The sequence below is a fragment of the Helicoverpa armigera genome, chromosome 12 (genome assembly GCF_030705265.1).
Source record: "Helicoverpa armigera isolate CAAS_96S chromosome 12, ASM3070526v1, whole genome shotgun sequence".
NCBI lineage: Eukaryota > Metazoa > Arthropoda > Insecta > Lepidoptera > Noctuidae > Helicoverpa > Helicoverpa armigera.
In genome coordinates, this window is record NC_087131.1 from 2727114 (window position 1) to 2745943 (window position 18830).

At 36.0% G+C, this 18830-nt stretch overlaps 2 protein-coding genes across 2 annotated transcripts; one reads left to right on the forward strand and one right to left on the reverse strand.

The window, feature by feature from the left end:
* Nucleotides 1–414: 414 nt before the first annotated feature.
* Nucleotides 415–11673, reverse strand: LOC110379192 (carbonic anhydrase 1). The gene is made up of 6 exons (XM_021338734.3): nt 11533–11673; nt 11150–11359; nt 9263–9423; nt 4077–4163; nt 3740–3967; nt 415–887 (listed from the first exon to the last, which is right to left on the reverse strand). The coding sequence occupies exons 1-6, from the start codon at nt 11540–11542 to the stop codon at nt 591–593; spliced, it is 993 nt and encodes a 330-aa protein (XP_021194409.3). The 5' UTR covers nt 11543–11673; the 3' UTR covers nt 415–590.
* A 12-nt stretch (nt 11674–11685) lies between these two features.
* Nucleotides 11686–13732, forward strand: LOC110379191 (MYCBP-associated protein). Its single transcript, XM_021338733.3, has 2 exons — nt 11686–12291; nt 12410–13732. The coding sequence occupies exons 1-2, from the start codon at nt 11783–11785 to the stop codon at nt 13656–13658; spliced, it is 1758 nt and encodes a 585-aa protein (XP_021194408.3). The 5' UTR covers nt 11686–11782; the 3' UTR covers nt 13659–13732.
* Nucleotides 13733–18830: the final 5098 nt, after the last annotated feature.

Below are 18830 nucleotides of genomic sequence, written 5' to 3' on the forward strand. Positions count from 1 at the left end.
GTAGCGCCTAGTATTTTAAGACTTATTCATGATTTAATTAAAATGTCGATAGTCGAAATGCAGGAAGCGGAATTGTGGCGAAATGCTGCACTTGTGCACACACTCTTATTTACATAATTTTAATTTTTAATTTAATCATGGAAAACCTTTGCATTCTAAGCTATTTGTTTTATTGAGTACTTGCGCTACTTGCTATAGCTTACAATCACCTATGTAAAATAGGTTGTTCTAAAACCGGATTATTTAATTTATTATAGTCAATAAGACGTAGAGGAAATAGGTATGTATCTTTATAGAAAACTTTTTTTTTCAAATACTTAAATAATGTTCCTTTCTGTAGCCCCTCTTTTTGACGCAATAGGTCCTATTTTGTATAAATTGTGTACCTACTAAATTAAATAAGCCATTCCATGGAACTATTTATTTACAGGACGAGATATACACGTACAGAAACTACAAGTTAACATACAAAACAGTTACAAAAAGTGCAAATAAGACGCTAGTTCTCAATTTGTTTACAATTTTCCTTGTACCTTTGTACACTGAAGGGCCAATAAATTTCCGCATGTTTTAAATAAAAAACGATCCCACTAAATAGTTTTCTGAAGACAACGAGAAGAACTAGATTTGAGACCTGCTTCAAAATGAAATCCCTCTGCCTCATTTGTCCTGTTTTGTGGTGGTAGCATCCAAGAATTCTTTCTATAAGCTGGAGATAGTACAGAAATAGATGGCTCTGGTACTCTTGATATAGGCAGCAATGAATTGTACTGGGCCCAATGTGGGTTGATGAAGAAGACGTGTCTTCCTCCTCGTTCTTGAAGTGGTCTGTAATTTCGCAGGTTTGGTTCATCCCATGGGCCCCATAGCCGGCGAAACTCGTTCATCTAGTAAAATAATTACCATTTGTTTTTTTTTTTAATAGTTATCTAATATTTGAGTCAATAGGTAGACATAGTGTTATTATTCTGAAATATACAGTTTTATTGCAAATATGGACAAAAAGTAAACTTCAACAATTATGGATAGCAGCCCCTCTCGTCGTGGCGGACTGCCGCATTGCTCTTCATCACCAGCAGTAGCCAGAGGTCGCGCACAAGATGATGAAGTTGAGATTTATTCTACTCCCGAAATTCAGTCCTGGATAAATATCATTGAAAAGTGCCTGAATGAAGTGACGACCATGGTTTCGGAAGGCAAGATGAACTCCGAACAAAAACTAAGAGTAAGTAGTCTATGTCTTAAAGTCGGTCGTGCAGTCTCTCAAATGGCTGTGCAATACCAGTCATTGAAACATAAAGCCCTCCAAAACTACGCCACCTTGCAAACGTTTAAGGAAAATGAAGACCTTGCTAGTAGCTTGACTGAGATCAAGCAAAAGCTAGAAGAGAACCTGATCAAACAGAAACAGGAAAGCACTTCCTTTGCTGACATGGTGAAGGGTACAAAAACCCTTATACGGCCTCATGCTACCAGCTCAGTCAGTCAGTCGTGGTGGCCTAGTGGGCAAAGAACCAACCTCTCGAGTATGAGGGCGCGGGTTCGATTCCAGGTCAGGCAAGTACCAATGCAACTTTTCTAAGTTTGTATGTACTTTCTAAGTATATCTTAGACACCAATGACTGTGTTTCGGATGGCACGTTAAACTGTAGGTCCCGGCTGTCATTGAACATCCTTGGCAGTCGTTACGGGTAGTCAGAAGCCAGTAAGTCTGACACCAGTCTAACCAAGGGGTATCGGGTTGCCCGGGTAACTGGGTTGAGGAGGTCAGATAGGCAGTCGCTTCTTGTAAAGCACTGGTACTCAGCTGAATCCGGTTAGACTGGAAGCCGACCCCAACACAGTTTGGGAAAAAGGCTCGGAGGATGGATGGCTACCAGCTCAGTCGCTATATATCCCAGAGACAGTACCAAGACCAGTGAAGATACCAAAAATTTAGTACAAAAGATAGTTTGTCCTGAAGAAATGAAATTGAAGGTACGTGGACTAAGAAAAATAAGAAACGGTGGTGTAATAATAAGCACTGAGACCAAAGATGACATCCAAAAATTGAAGCAGACTGTCGAGCGTTCTATGTACATCTGGACTTACTGTTGATGAACCTCGTAAGCGGAAGCCCCGTATCGTAATTATTGGGGTCCCTACTGACATGGTAGAGATAGAAGTTTTCAAATGTATTTATGAACAAAACATTGTCGACAAACTACCAAATTTGACCAAAGATGCATTTTTATCCTCAATCAAATTAAGCCATAAGTCAGGAAATAGGGATGCTGACAGCTGCAACTTTATTATTGAAGTGCCAGCAAGCGTCCGGAGAGCCCTAGTGAATCAAAACAGGATCTATATTAACTGGACCTCATGCCCGGTACGAGATTTCACCCTCGTGACTCGGTGCTTCAAGTGTCAGCAGTATGGTCATGCATCCAAGACTTGCAAGTCCATCACCTCTACTTGTAGCCACTGTGGTGCAGAAGGACACACGACTCAAGAGTGCTCTTCGAAGGAACAACCACCGAAATGTGCAACTTGCAAGCGCTACAATAAACCCCACAACCATAAGACAGGAGATTTGGATTGCCCTGCTAGGAAAGCCGCTGAATACAGGTACATTAACTCGGTGGATTATGAAGGCGCCTGAGAGCGCCACGCATTAGATTTTATCAATTTTACACAATACATAATTGTATGTTTTTACTTAGAGATAGTTTGTCTACTGATTTTATACGTCAATTGTAATAAATCAAAATTACCTAGAGATAATCGGAACATTTAGTTTTAAATTAGTATGTAAGCATTATCTATTATAAATATGTGTAATAATAACACTGTGTTTGTCACATTGACCTAGTTTTTAGTTACTAGCAGCAATTTATTGTTAATTCGCTATAAATATTATAATAAGCACTTTTACGCCCGAGACACAGGTTTTTACCTAGTTCGGGCAAATTATACATCAGCACTTTTTAGAATTAAGCAAATATTGTAAAAATTATGTACAAAGTGAAGTAATAAACAATTTATTTATTTATTTAGGTATTTATTTATAGATATTGTGAAAGCTCATTATATTGTCCCTTATTGTACCTACCTATGCTAAAAGTCAATGTAGGTACCTATATACTTGGTAGCTTTTCTTTCATTATTCTATTTTGCTCTGTGGTATTATAGTGGAAGATCCGACCTTACATCGACCTTCACCGACTTGATAATAGAATAAAATATACTTTTTGTCAAATTTCATATATTAGAAAATATATTAAAAATAGGTTGTCTAAAAAAATCCTGGACAGACTATTTTTAAATTTTTAACTAAACCCCTATTGGGCCCAAATTTTTCACAGACAACCCTATATCAACGTGTTCGTAATAAAACAGCGCTTCTATTGGTATAATATTTTTTTCTATTATCATTTCAAGTGAAGGTAACTACTATGAACATACCTGTTTATACCTGACAACCGAGCAGTTTGTCCAGGTAAATAATAGACAACCCAATGGCTGCACATTCTGTAAGCTTTATACTTTAAGTGAGAATAATATTTTTTTATTATCTTAACGTCACAAAATTTAGTTAAAAATTTAAAAATAGTCTGTCCAGGATTTTTTTAGACAACCTATTTTTAATATATTTTCTAATATATGAAATTTGACAAAAAGTATATTTTATTCTATTATCAAGTCGGTGAAGGTCGATGTAAGGTCGGATCTTAGACTATTATGTTAACTAACGATTTACCTGTTCTAAAGAGGCGAACAGCGTTGTTCTTGGCACCAACCACTTGATAACATATTTTTCATCTTTCACCGTCTCCAAAGTTCCCCAATAAAGGAAATAATCTTCGAAGAACATTGGTAGAAGCCGTGACATCGGTAGTGGGCCAATTCGAGTATTTGTTTGTGCCTCTTGTACTCGATTGATTCCTTCTAATACCCAACTTAGTCTTTCGTCTGGACTAACACCGTACTATAAGGAATATTCAAGAAAATATAGTGGTTACATATTTTGGGAGGTTGGTAAGTTTTTAATAGAAATTGGACATGGATTTAATATTCCCATGATAAATGAAATTAACCTTAATAATGTAGCAGATCATGGTCACTCCATCATGATGATGCAATGCTTCTTCTTGCGTCAAATATTCTGAACGAAAGAATGATACCTGAAATAAGAAGGTTCAATTAACTTTTAAATCAAATGCTTCTTTGGCCGTACGTGTTATGACTAAGGTTACAGGTTTTCTAGTTAGGAAGCTTTCTATTGATTGGGTTTGGATAATCCTTACTCCTCCTTCCCGCCCGGCTCCTAGCAATAATACTGGAGGAAATGTGCTAGGTAATTGTCTTGGAATCAAATGCGGTGACGCCACAAGAGACATCTTAGAAGTCTGCTTATATCGTTTGCAACGCAGACATCGACAGTCATTAAGTACTTACTGTCTGTCTACATTGCTCTTTGTTTTACTGACCACGAGGACACGGATTACGAGGTACAAGGTGTACCTCGTAATCCGTGTCCCCGTGTGTAAAGTTGAAGATAGGTATAAGCCTCTGAACTGAAATTATGAAAAATTATTTCATGTATTTGAACTTGGACCTTCCATTCCTTCATTCCTAAGTGCAAGGTAGCCCTAAGCTTTCCAAATTGATTGATGGAATATCATATGGCAGATGTGATTAACTAGCCCGTTTCAAAGTAAAACCACGTAGTAACATGTCGTTGAAGGTGAGTTATGATCGTGTTAAATTCAACACTTTACTTGGTATTCAGAAGAGGGATTGCAATCAATAAAATCGTCTATGTAAGTGGTCCTTATAATCTGATTTAAGCGTGGAAGGACCATTTTTAAGGATCCGTGCCTCTAAATATATCAAAGGGAACCCCAGTAGACTTTGATTTTTTTGTATGAAAAGATTTTTAATGGAATTAGAAGATTGCGAAATATGTCACATCGAATGTTACAGTTCCAACTCCATAAATATCATGGTAGGTCTAATAAAATAAACTAGGTCCAGAGATAATTCACAACGTCACAAACTTTACTTCTTTTGTTTAGATAAATGGCCACATCCACAACACAACCTTGATCAATGAATCTATGCGACTGCTAAGTGCTAATCCTAATTATACTGTCACGTGAAAGAATGCACCTACGGGATAAGTAGTATTTTGACTATTCTATATTGCCCACGCAGACGAAGTTGCGGGCAACAGCTAGTAAAATAAATAAAGTAGGAACTAAATGTATTGATGTATCTAATTACTTGAGGACATATCAAGAAGGTCATTCACCTTGTCTGAAAGGTATTTATAAACATTCAACTTATAAAAAGTTGACGGTGAACATATACGGAACTATAGCGACTTGCACTCGGACAGTTTTTAGGGTTCCGTACCTCAAAAGGAAAAAAGGGAACCCTTATAGGATCACCCATATATGTCTGTCTGTCTGTCTGTCAAGACCCTTTATCTCAAGAACGCGTGGAGGTATCAAGCTGAAATTCACATGAAATACTCAGGTCTATTGTCCCTTTAAGCTGTGAAAATATCAAACTTCTAAGAAAAGCCAATCAAAAGATACAGCCGATTATGTCGATATTTTCAACAAATTTTCGACACCCGCAAAGGAATCAAAACCTACAGGATACTTCCCGTAAACTCAGAGTCTTGAAATTTGGCATGAAGCATTGTCATATAATGCAAATATAGGAAAAATTGCGAAAATCTGTTTTTTTTTTTTTGTTATATAATATAATAAAAGTATTTTAATAAAATGAAACTTACTACCTTATTTCTCACGAACGAATAAAGGTATCAAATTGAAATTATTACCAAATACCTAGGTCTATTGTCCCTTTAAGCAGTGAAGAAATCAAACTCCTAAGTTCACGCGATCAAAAGATACAGCAGTTATACCGACACCTTAGACGAATTTCCGACTCACGATAGGGAATCAAAACCTACAAGGTACTTCCCGTGAACTCAGAATCTTGAAATTCGGCACGAAGCAACGTTACATAGTACTGATAAAGGAAAAATTGCGAAAATGATAAATTTGAAGTGAGCCATGGGAATCTAGAGAAAATCAGGTTAATCAGGAAAATATTTGATGTTTAATCAAATATTTTCCCCACTTCAATGGGGAATTTAAACGACCAAGTTTGACGGATTCGAGAAATCATTTCTTTGTAGTCAAAGAGTATACTCGCCGTTTAGGTCATCAGGTCAGGATCTGATGATGGAAATCCTGAGAAATCGAAGGCAACCCTCAGAAATTGTAGGCATGCATAGGGTTAAAACTTGATTCTCAGTATGTCTGATGATACTATCAAACAGTAAAGGTTTAGAGCTGACCTGATGATGGAGACGTGAGAAAGTCAAGGGAACTCCTCAACGGTATGTTTTAGTGACGTCGTGTTTGGGCTTATATAATTCGTAGTGACGAGAACTTTTCACAAAAGAAGTAAAAAATAAAGACTTTTTACAAAAAAAGAAATTCTAAAAACAACAAGAAAACTGTTTAGAGGCATCGGCCATTGTAATCTTACGGAGACATATACATAATTAATAAACTAAATGAGAACTATTTACAAAATAAAATAAAGCCGACTTTATAAAACAACGAAAGGGACAGAATTACACTTTTGTCAAGAAACGTAAAGCCAGCAGCCCCGAATCCTACTCTCTAGCAGTTGTTGTTACAATTTGACAGTTACAAATCGTCAGGCGGTTTCGAAAAAAACCTGATACTGGGGCTAGTTAGGTGATTAATCCCTCAAAAATAAAAGATCCCATTTTGTAATAGCTGCTTTAACCCAAGTCAGTAGTGAATTCTCATCACCTAAAATAAAATAAGCTCCAACACGAGGTTACATATACCTACATAAATTGTAAAGGAGTTCCCATAACTATATCTGATCTTTGCTATCGATCCCGCAATGGCAGTCAAACCTATTTATGTGGAAAGTCTTCGCCAATACGAATAAAATAAGTCCAAACACGTGGTAGTTGCAACATCGACTCTCTGTAGTTTCCATAATCAAATCAGCTCCAAACCTTCACTGTTTACCAGTACCCTCAAAAATACACTCACATGTCTGGTTTTGACTCGATGTGTGCCTACAATATTCAAGAGTTGACCTCGATTTATCAGGGTTTCCAGATCCTCATCAGATCCTGGTCATCCGAATTGGCATCTTCCTTCTTTATGAAAATTCTTTAACAATATAAACGAGCATTGCAACCTGTACAATCCTCTGAAACTGCTTGTCATTTTATATTGTTTAAACGATTCTGGACATTCTTCTCCATGGAATTTTAGTAAAACATTTATATTGAAAGAAACGTTATACTATTCTCCACAATTTAAAACTACTTTGATTCATGTCCGCCACTTTTTGCAAAGCGGGACAGATATGCCCAATGACCTTTAAGACATAATTAGTTATTTTCAATCAGATTTCTGAATGATGACTATAAAATGTTGTAAATAAATAACTTTTATAAAAGAACTTTTACAATTTACTGGCCTACTATTTTAGTTATATTATAAAATTTTGCCTCTCACCAAATTACCATAACTATGATTGTTCTAAACTGAACGGTTTGCGCGAAAGTCACTTTTTATCTATTCAGGATTTGTACGGAACCCTCGGTGCGCGAGTCCGACTCGCACTTGGCCGGTTATTCTTTTACCATGAACATTTTTACGTGTCAATGCACTATTTTCGTACAATGAACCCGATGCATTTAGGAAACTTTATTAACTGGAACTCCTCTGGAATATTAGTTAGATTTTATTATGCACTTTCACTTAAGCAATATTTCGTTTAAATCGTTCACATCTTCCTTTATTGAATTTTGTATAAGTTTCGCTTAGAATATAAATTTTGCATATTAAACAGACAAACAGTGCTTGTAAATTCTAATTTCGTTAGCAAGATTGCATTTAGAAAGGGAAAATTGTATATCTCCCTAATAGGTATACACATTCGATTTTTGTTAATGCATTCTCATTTTAATTACCTATTTAGACTTATTTTTAATTTTTTACTTACCTACTAACAAAGTTTTTTCTCTGTGTAGGTATGTATTTTTTTCCGTAGCCCCTTTTTTAACAGAGAAAATCCTCAAGGACGATCCTCCACCTGGGATCGATGGAGGGATGTGCCGATCTAGGTACTACTGACAAAAGATCCACCGGGTTTTACCTCCAATAACCTACCTTTTGTCGAGGGCACGAGTCGCCAAAGCATTATACCGCAGCGTTCGTAGCCCTTGCGGTTAGGTGTGGTTAAGTTGGAAAACTAGTCAATCAGGAGTCAGGACTAGGTAGTTAGGAACAGTGCCTTTACTCAACACAACATTATCATGAAGTATTAATGTAAAAACAAAAGAAGTAGATAGTGAACATATCCTATTACAATCCGCTTCCAATAAAAATAGCGAAAAACGCTCATTGCCCCCAAGGGAAATCAACGCAAAATCGCACATCGACGAACGATTGCGTATGGGCACGTAATATATCCTTATGCATAGTTTATATAAGACTACATAATATAGGTTATGGGTAATAACATCCAAGGCTGAGGCTGATATATGAAGTAGGATCCTTGTTTCCAAGTAACGCGTTTGCTTCGGGCAATTTGCAGGTTATTAGATAATAATGATAGGTCTTATAGCGGGCTCAATATGAAGATGAAGCAAGGTTGCAGTCAGGAAGCTCTCTAATAAGGCGCGACATAGCTCCATTACCCTTTGTCTAATTTTATAGAGAAAATGCATTCACAGAAGATGATAACAATACAATTACTATTTTGTACAAATACAATTTTGAACATCAAGTGTTGAGGGCGATAATTTCCGGATTTATTTACGTGTTTCAGAAAGCCGCTTAAATTAGTGGGTCCTGACTGTCATTTGAAGATCTTTGGCAATAGTTATGGGAAAGCGTTGCGCGGTTTACTGGGTAGAAGAGGTTATATAGGCAGTCGCTCCATGTAAAACATAGATACTGCTACATATCTTTATTATAGAAACCGACTCCAACATGGTTGGGAATAGGCTGAAGGTAAATGATTGATGAATTTCCAGATTTATCAATCGAGCGGAGTCGAGGTAGACTAGGTAGACGAGAAACGTCCTCAGTAACAACCATTGGGTGTTGGCTGTTGGGTTACCCAGAAAAATCAGTGATCAATAAGGCTTAGCTTCAAAAAGTTTTAAGATAATAACTTTCTACGTACAATATGTAGAACTGACATGCATTTCACCAGGATATCTCCTGTCGTCTACTGCGTGGTCACTGCCTTCCATCATATTAGCACCCCAGTGGAAATGGATTTGGGAGAGCACATGCTTTTCTAAAAATGGACCCCCTTCCAAGTATGGACGCTCTGTCGTCCATTTTGCGGAGAGAAGCACTGGAAAATAAAATATTTTCCATTGAAATATTATCATAAGGGAGTACTTTTAATATTATACAACTTGTTCGAAGACAAAGTTTTCATTGTCCTAAAATTGGATTGATATCCTTTGACACGCTGTAGAGCTATATACTGATAGAATCACCTCCCAGGTTAAACCACAAACCTATTTAATCATTATTACTTTGGTTTCTCTTGACGTACATTAAAATGACATAAAAATAAAAATTGCAAAAAAATATTGTTTGCCAGCTCTAAAAGTAGGTACCTATATCCTGTGTCTTTTTCATTATAAATTAAACTAATCAAAAGTACTGCGGCGGAATCATTCGGTACACGTGGCATTCAATCCTTTCGCATTACGTAATAAATATCTGTCATTCTCAGACAAACCTACAGACATAACTTGGTATTGTATCATTCTCAACAAACCACAACTGACAGTTCCATTAGCTTCTATAAGATTTTGTAAAGCTTATTGTTTGAGTAAGCCTTTCACACTTTAGTCTTTTCGGAGAGAAGGACCAAATAATAATAATAAATATCCTTTGTGTCTGAGTAACAAATTCAACTCGATATGTCTAAAAATAGTTATTTTCATTAATTCCGTAACAAGGAGGCCTTAAATTATTCTATTGTGTTGTGTAATGCTAATGATGTAGTTGGTCTTGGCTTAATTATATGCTTGAGATGCTATTGTGACGTCATCATGTTTGGACAGGGCGCTGACCCGAATCCCGTATAATCACACGTCAGGGAATACAAACAGGATAAGCGATTCGTGCCTAGTTCTAGATCAGCGTTTAGGAAGGTAGCTAAGCGACTACTTTGAGGTAATTACTGACAAAATATTGGTTGGGATTTATTCATAAGAGTAGTTTAGCTTATTGTTGGGAAAACCACCAAAACAAAGTGTGAGTTCAAAATGGTGCATACCTACGTAAGTCATAACTTAAAGAGTAACATTGAAACTGACCATAAGTTTTGGACCTCTCTAGTTACCAAAGTAATGCATGACAAAAAGACACCTATCGATTTTTAAAAACACTTAATTTAGCAAATATCAATTTACCACAACCCTATTCTTGTCTAAATAGCTGCTATAAATAACGCTAATAAATATACTACGATCCCAAATACTTTCGGATCTTGTCTAGGATTCCCAATCCATCACGTATCAGCCCTTTGCCACCCTCCCACACAAAGCTTTAATAAATAACAGTATAATTGTTTCCAAAATGTTAAGTATTTCGTCGAAATACTTAATTATTTTGGGAAATAACTCGGATCTGCTAAGGCTTAATACCACGCTAATGTAATAACGTGAAAGTGGCTATGGATGGGCGTTAATACTCTTTCGCGGAAAAACTACTGAAGGATTTTGATTAAAATAACTAATTCATTAGGACAATAAATAGGCTACTTCTTTTCCTGGTCCAGCAAGAAATACCCTAGAGATACAAATCTAACCACGGTAAATAATTAGGTACATATTAATAATAAAATTAATGCGATGTAAGGATGCCTTTGTAGGCTTTTTGAAGTAAGAAGTACTCAATCCCGTTCACTTAATTAACGATTTTGAGGTAAGGCTTTAGGTTTGTTTTGGAACCTAAGCTCTTTGTAACTCTAGACACTCTGTAGTTAAAATATTTACTATCCATGATGATCATAATAAGTCCACAGTACTAAAATAACTTACAGACTTAAGATTAATACTAACGTGTATATCCTGTATTCGTCAATTTGATTTTGTGCGGATAAATATCAAAGTTGTACCATTTCAGTTCAGGGCATTTAAAAGGCGTGGAACCAGTTATAGATACGTTGATGGGTGATGGCAGATGACCCTCAATGTCACTCCAGTAATGAAGCCATTCGAGAGTTCCCTGTGGAGGTAAATGACTTTCTTCGGCAGGGGTTTCCGCTTCATCTAGAAATCACAAAAGTTGAAAGCTTAACTATATGTCAAAAAGAGAAGCTAGTTTATAGGGGTCATAAGAGTAAGAAGAAGTATAAGAGTAAGAATTATGTACAAAAATTGGCATTGATCATAAAACAGTACACACAACACAACACTAAAACAAACAAACAGTTTAACAATACCTGGTTCCATGATAGCGGACGGTAAAATTTAGTATTAAAATATAACAACTACAAATAATTTTAGGACATGATTTTACAAAATTAATTTGGTAAAAGTGCACGAAATACGGTCATATTTACAAATACATAAATTATGTTGCTATGGTATTTTGAATTTGATTGATGTTGACATAAATCAATTGTGACATTTATGGATACGACTGATTTCATTTTGATCAAAATTCGTCAAAAGTAGAAAATATCGACGAAAATGGAGCAACGTGATATTATAGACGACGAACCCATATATTCACTACCTGTTACCCCGGATCACGAATTAATTCTGTGGGAAAAATGGATTCAGATACGCCGAGACGAGGTAGTCACTCTAGGGAAAAAACTGCAAAGACCTCCTATAGACCTTACAATGAATCTTTTGGAAAGAGTTCGGGAGGACAAGGAGCGAAAGATGGCCCTGGAATATGCTCAAATACCAAAAAAGACTGGTGTTAGAGGGTCTTTGTGGGATAGACCTCCGAGATTGAAACAACGATGTTACTGTGAACCAGTATATGAGCTGCACAGAACACGAGCAGAAGAAGGTAGTCCAGGAGTAATCGAACATATTGGTGTTCCTACTTATATTCAAAGAAAAGAATTGGGAATGATTGGAGAAAGAGAGCGCTCGTCGTTCCCCGACTTGAATGCTGAGTATGACATGTATAGAGACCATCGCGAGACAGAGTTGGTGAAAGAAATCAGAAAAGTTGATCCTTATAAGTAAGTAGCTAAATAGTTATTAAAAATAATGGCACATAGATACGATGATCTTAAATTATACTGCATACCAAAATTTTTGTTCCTAAACCATACTGATAACCATACTATTCTGTTGTAGGCCAGATATCAGCAGATTAATGGTGAAAGGCAGAAGACCACCTGAGCCACCTCGAAAAAGGCCCACAATTCCGGATATTAGCGTTCATGAAGTAGACTATGCTTGTGATGAACCATTGACTGGAGTATATGCTCTTAAAATAAATAACACTATCTTTTACAAAGAAATACCTGGCCAAAATCTGCCTCATTTAAGAAAACTTCAAAAACAAGCACAAGATCGTTGTAGATTTTGGAACTATTATTTCAATGTTCCAGTTAAAAAGGCTGGTAGATGTAAGCTCTATCTGAAAAACCTCGGAACTACGACTTTGAGATACTGTTGGAAAAAATTGCGACGTCCATTAACTTTTATAACTGAAGAGGTATACGAACAAGTATTCTTTTTCAATAAAAATGAAGATGTCATTTGTCCTGGACAAAGCAAAGAGATAAATTTTACTTTTATTGCTGACCAACCCGGAATCTATTGGGAATTTTGGGAATTTAGCACGCTTAATGTCACTTTTTTTGACAACGTTACGGACATGCTTCTTGTTAACTTATATGGTGACTCAGTGGAAGACGTGCCAACGTCAAAACGAAGAGTTGAAGTTCTCAAAACAAGAATTAACAGGAAAGCGCTTAACAACTTCGCGTCCGAATTTGTGGAGGAAATATTTGACAAGGTGTTTGAAGTTGTGCCGCAGATTTATCCTTACAAGGAATATTTTGTAGAAGCAGAGATATTTGTTATGAAGAATCCTGTTTGCTTCTACCATCAGACTGAGGTTGGCAAAATGAAAGATCTGTACACAGAAATGGTTCCAAAACATGATTGGGATCTATCAATAGGTTCTTGGAGGAGGGCCATGATGGCGAAAGAGTTTGATGAAAGGATGAAATATTATGAGCTATTGCAAAAGTCTCACTCAGAGGTTCTGAAACCTTGGTATGAAGGTGATGGTCTCGCCAAAGAGAAAGAACGCACTGTTAAGTATTTGCTGGGGCAGTTTGCCGATCGTTTCGACAGTGAATATACCCGGATAACAGATACATATATTTTTAAGACTTCAGAATCAGGCCCATTGCGTAGTAAGTCCAAAATTAAACCAAAGCCTGTTGATCCTATCATTGAGCAAACTATCAAAAATGTGTTCTATGTATGTATTTATGATCATTTTGGGACCACAATTGAGTTGTGTGCTGGAGTACTGAGTAGTTTGGATCTTAACAGGTGGATCGAATTTGATTTCTGCCGACGAATGTAATTGACTGCTATTTTCATTAAAAGTTTTCAGTCTATGAGTTTATTTTTTAATCGAGTGAGGGTTATTAGTTTTAATCATGAGTTATTGTTTTATTTCTTTGTTATGTAAATAGTTTAATATTTAATAAAAAATGATTTATTTTTGATTACTTTTATTTCAAAACTAGAAAGGTCGCTTTGAAAGGGTATGAATCCTACTAATATTATAAGGGAGGGAAATGATTATAAAATGGATTGGTGCGAAGCCAGGGTAAGTCACTAGTGAAATAGAATAAGAATACAGCAGGAAACATCACTTCCTTGTTCCTAATTGCTTAAGTTAACAAGATAACAATGGCCGATCTATGTAAAAAGGCATTGTTGCTACGAATATATCTTTTGTAAGAGAATATTAACGTTGTAATTTATTTCTTGTTGGAAGTAGTAAGATGTTTTAAATAACTTAGGAGCAAAGAAAAAAGGTAGTATATTAACATTACTTATTACTAACTACACTGTGGTTTAACGCGGGCGATTATCATCATCATATTGCTTAAGATTACTTTAAGGCATACCTAAATACCTAGGTACTTCTTTTACCATCAGCTTGAAACTTTTTAATAAGTCAACATGCGATTTATAACTGATTAATATAGTTTGCTTTGAAAAATATAAGTACAGTAGTACAGTTTCCTCTTTTTATATTGTCAACAACAGATAGAACCATGATGGTGATAGAAGGCTTTCCTTCAATTACATATCTGGCAAAACGTGTGTGTGTGTACCTATATGTTGATATGTTACCTATATCACACCCGGAAGGAATAAACACGACACAGTGTTATGTAGCTACTTAGAAACTTTAATGCTCTCGGTGTAAGCAATCAAAACACGTGACGATCAAGTAATACGCATTTCATAGATGAGCACGCAGAACCGCATACTTAAGCGTAGTACGGTGTAGTATGGCGTACTCAAAGTATATCGGATTGCAAACAAGTACATAACCATGGAATATGTTGTGTAATATTAGAGATTAGTAGTTAAGGAAACTTGGGAAGTTTGCAAGAGGGGGTTAAGTATATGGAAATTGAGATAAGGACAATCATAATGGTACATACTTAATTGTTTGTTTGATGATCGAGTGGTAGCGTTATTGTTTGAGTTTGACTGTTTTGATTATGCTTAACAATGAGTGTTATTTTTAGGAACTACCTAGCTAGAGCATCCTCCACCTAATATTTTAAATGTTAGAGTTTGTGAGAATGTATAGATATATGTTATTTATTCTTTTATGTAGATAGGTGATACCCTGGATTAACACATGAGCTACTTTTAATCAACACACCATGCGGACGAAGCCGCGGTCAGAAGTTAGTTTTCTATATAAAAGAGTGGAAAAAACATTAAGTAGGATAGATGTATGCCGTAGGAGAAAAAGGCTAAATTAATAACTGAAAAAGTTGCAACTATGCGAGTGGTAGAAGTTCATAACTACATCGTCATACAAATTGAATAACAGCGAGTTTGGTTGGGAAAAAGTCTCACTAGTTTAATATAAATGGAATTTGAAATACGAGTGCTTAAAAAACTAAAACTAAGTTTCATATTAGTTACTTACGTTTGAACAAAATCTTTTCGCTGTAGCGGTGACGATTTTTTTTTTAACTTCAAAATGGGTCTTTGACATACTCGTCGCGAAGATATTGTGTGTAATAAATTCATATTGGATAAAAATAAAGTTAAATTCAAGAATTTATTTCTTTATTGTTCCAAACCGAAGATTTCTTTGTCTTGATTTATTATAAAACAAAAGAGACCTGAATATTCGTTCTAATTTTAGAAGTACGTGATTCTTATCGAGCAAACCCTCTCATCTATTTTTTGCCAAAACCTCATTCAGAACGATAATGTTTTGTAGATGTCAAAGGTTAATAAGTGGATCCTTTATTTTTACCCGACTGCCTAGAAGGGTTCTAGATTCTAGTCTTGACAAAAGCTGTTAGTTACGGACCACCTGTTTCTTTGTTCGGAACTAACTGACAGTATGAACTAATTATAGTAATTTAGAAGTAGGTATATTAAGTAAGTACTTCTCAGTTTATTTTACTGCAGAACCCTAAAGATATCCTCCTTACACCATATATTCACTGACGGAAAAAATATCTCATAATTCCCAAGGGAAATCAAAAGGACATCATTTACCAGATTGGCCGTAGGTACATTTACAAACAGCTTCTAGAGTTAGCAAGTTTTTCCTTGAAATAAATGTCGTATGGCGAGATCCCGCCAAAATTTTAACAAAAATTGTGTAGGCGTCGAAGAGTTTCCTCAGTAGAATTTGTGTTTAAGGCGACGAATTGGTCAACAATAATTCCATAACCGGCACGCGCATCTAAGGCGCCAAAAGGGGTCGGAGCGTCTGAGCGGGGCGAGGATAACAATACGCGCGCTAGCTTATAACTAAAAGTCGTAAGCGAGAAAATGGTTTTCTAATTTTATTATTTAGAAATGATAATTTGATAATATTCCTTCTACCATTTTAAAGAGTATGTATATACTCAACTACTAAAAAAGTTAAGAGGCTTAAATCGGTCCCGTTTGCCCATAATATGTGAATCTCTTTTTAAAAAGAGGTATGTTTGATATATTTTTCTCTGTTATAAAAGTTACCTAATAATGTTTCTGCGTCTAACAAAATAAGGTTTATATCATGAACTTTCAGGTAACCAAGTTGTATTTTGATCCGTTTTGTATTTACTGAGAAAAATTGAGATCCTTGGCGCCAAAAATTCCAATTCGTCCTCTTAAGCAAAATAGTTTCAATTTTACAGTTTTTTAGGAATGTTCGTAAGCAAATTGTTACTGTTTGCTGCTATGAATAAACATACCAGTTCTTTATGCCATCCATAGCTTGTAGCTTTTCTCTTTTCTTCTATACACGGAAAGGTATATAAGATCCATACATGGACCAACCTCATAAAGCACTAAATGAATATCATAGGTCTGTAGTTAAAAGAATTATAGGTTTGTCATCGTGTCGGTAAAACATTTTGTAGCCAACTACAAAATCTCATCTTTCGGAAGAAGAAGGCGACAGGTTTTGTCGACGTAATGACCATACGAGAAAGATTCAGCTATGGAAAAAATAAATTATCCTGTCGACGGACAGTTTAATTACAAATCGGTCCGCAGAAAATGGTTGCGAAATCATTGAAACATTTCACACTACTACGGGTAAAGTTTAGTATAGAACGCCAACCAAACGACTTGGTGTCAGTAACCTCATTAGGTCTGCGAATCCTATCAAAGGTCACCGGATTGAGTGGCGACTTCGTACAGATCGTTATATTTACATTGCAGACTGCCCAATCAAGATAGTGTCTCAACCATTATTAACTCAACTGTTTAACTTCTATTAGCATGTCTAAACTGATTGTATGTATCTATTAAGCTTAAAACAAGATACTAAATTCAAGGCACGCCACCAAACAGATCAATGCATTGACCGTTCTGTTGATATTTATATATATCATTGGACTGTAGAAACATGCATTGAATACTGAAAAGACAGTTTAGTTAAAGAAAACAAATAACAGACTTCGGAAGTTTTCTTTTCATTCCTAAATGGTTTGGGAGGAATGACCTAGCTTGCTCAAAGCAGTTGCCGTAATGTCGATGCACCCTCGCTTGGATCTAAACTAGCTAATAATTTTCAGGATAGGTACAAGATACAGTTTTGATTCGAGTCATAATTTCAACTGGCTTTTCATCTGCTGCATACTTTTGATCCCAGCTCAACTATAAAATGAATTTATCTTTTGAAAGGTGAGTTGTAATGACTTTTCTTTTTAAAGAAGTTGTATTACAATTTTGCGTCGACGATCATATCGAAAATATCATGTAGGAGTATCATTACTAATAGTAAATGTGGAAATGAGATTCTTTATTTGTTCTTCACCTTTTCACTGTCTGACAGGCAATTATTAAGTACATTTATGTATGTTTAGTACGCACACAGATGGTATCCTAAAAGAAGGGAAATACAATGGGCAATTTTTTATGGGAACAAATATAATGACCACCATAAAATGCTTTGATACCCTTAGTTTTGCAACCAGAAAAATCTACTGAACACCAGAAAAATAAAGTCTAAAAATGTAATAGTACCAGCCATTTTAGTCACGACTTCACTTTAAATTGTATTCGACCACCAAATTTAGTAAATGATCACCAACTCTTGACGACCAAATTAATGTATTATTTTTGCCTAAATAAGGGCTTGTGTTTAAACACCACCCAAAAAAGTACCTATTTTACTACCAAAAAAATTCTAAACGGTTACCAAAATGGATAAATGGTCACCAAATAACGTTTCCAAAAATATTATTAGATAATACAATTTTTTCGTATTATTGACTACTAAAAAAATATATGGACGCCTTTAAAATACACTTTAGACCAAATATTATATATTGTCACTACTTAGATGTTACCAATTATGTAATACCATGACTCCCAATTTGGTCATTTTTGTTAGACTAAAAAAGCTAACGATCGCTAGAATATTTCCCAAATACCAATTAATATACTAGGGTTCCCAAACGTACGTCGCTTATTTATTGTTATATGAATTTGGGTGTAACTCAGTGCGTTTAAAATGTAAGCACGCAACATGCAGCAAGCATGGCTTCTGTCACGGCTCCGGCGCTGCGGGGCTCCGGCGGTCCCATGCGAGCTTATCGTCGCAGATGGTTTTCACGCTCACCACCGCAGCTTCGGCTTGCTGGCCGGCGGAGCCGGCCAGCCTCAGCCCCGGCGGCGAGCCTTAAAACTACCTGCGCCTCAGCTCGCAGGCCGCCTCGCCCCTCCGCGCCTACGCGGTTTTGAATTGCACTCTAGGGGTAGGGCAGACCAGACTACGTGGAGTCGGTTTTGCAGCGATTCGTTTTCGTCAATAACTTTTTGGTAGTAATATTAATCTTTTAGTTGGATAGAATTTGGTGACCATTAATCCATTTTGGGAACCAAAAATAATATTTGTGCGAGATTTGCGATTTTTCTGATGTTATTTTATTTTTTTTGGATCATAACATTATATACTTTAGTGCCCTTTTAATAAAGTCAATTTATTTTTTTTGGCGTTGTTTATTTTATTTGGTGCCTCAGCTTAGAGTCTTAAAAATATTTTTGG

Coding starts and splice junctions, on each gene's coding strand:
- LOC110379192 (XM_021338734.3), bottom strand. Junction 3,968..4,076: donor TGATCTGCTACATTATTAAG/GTTAATTTCATT, acceptor TATTCCTTATAG/TACGGTGTTAGTCCAGACGA. Junction 888..3,739: donor TGTTCGCCTCTTTAGAACAG/GTAAATCGTTAG, acceptor TTATTTTACTAG/ATGAACGAGTTTCGCCGGCT.
- LOC110379191 (XM_021338733.3), top strand. CDS start 11,783: ATGGAGCAACGTGATATTATAGACGACGAACCCATATATTCACTACCT. Junction 12,292..12,409: donor AGAAAAGTTGATCCTTATAA/GTAAGTAGCTAA, acceptor ATTCTGTTGTAG/GCCAGATATCAGCAGATTAA.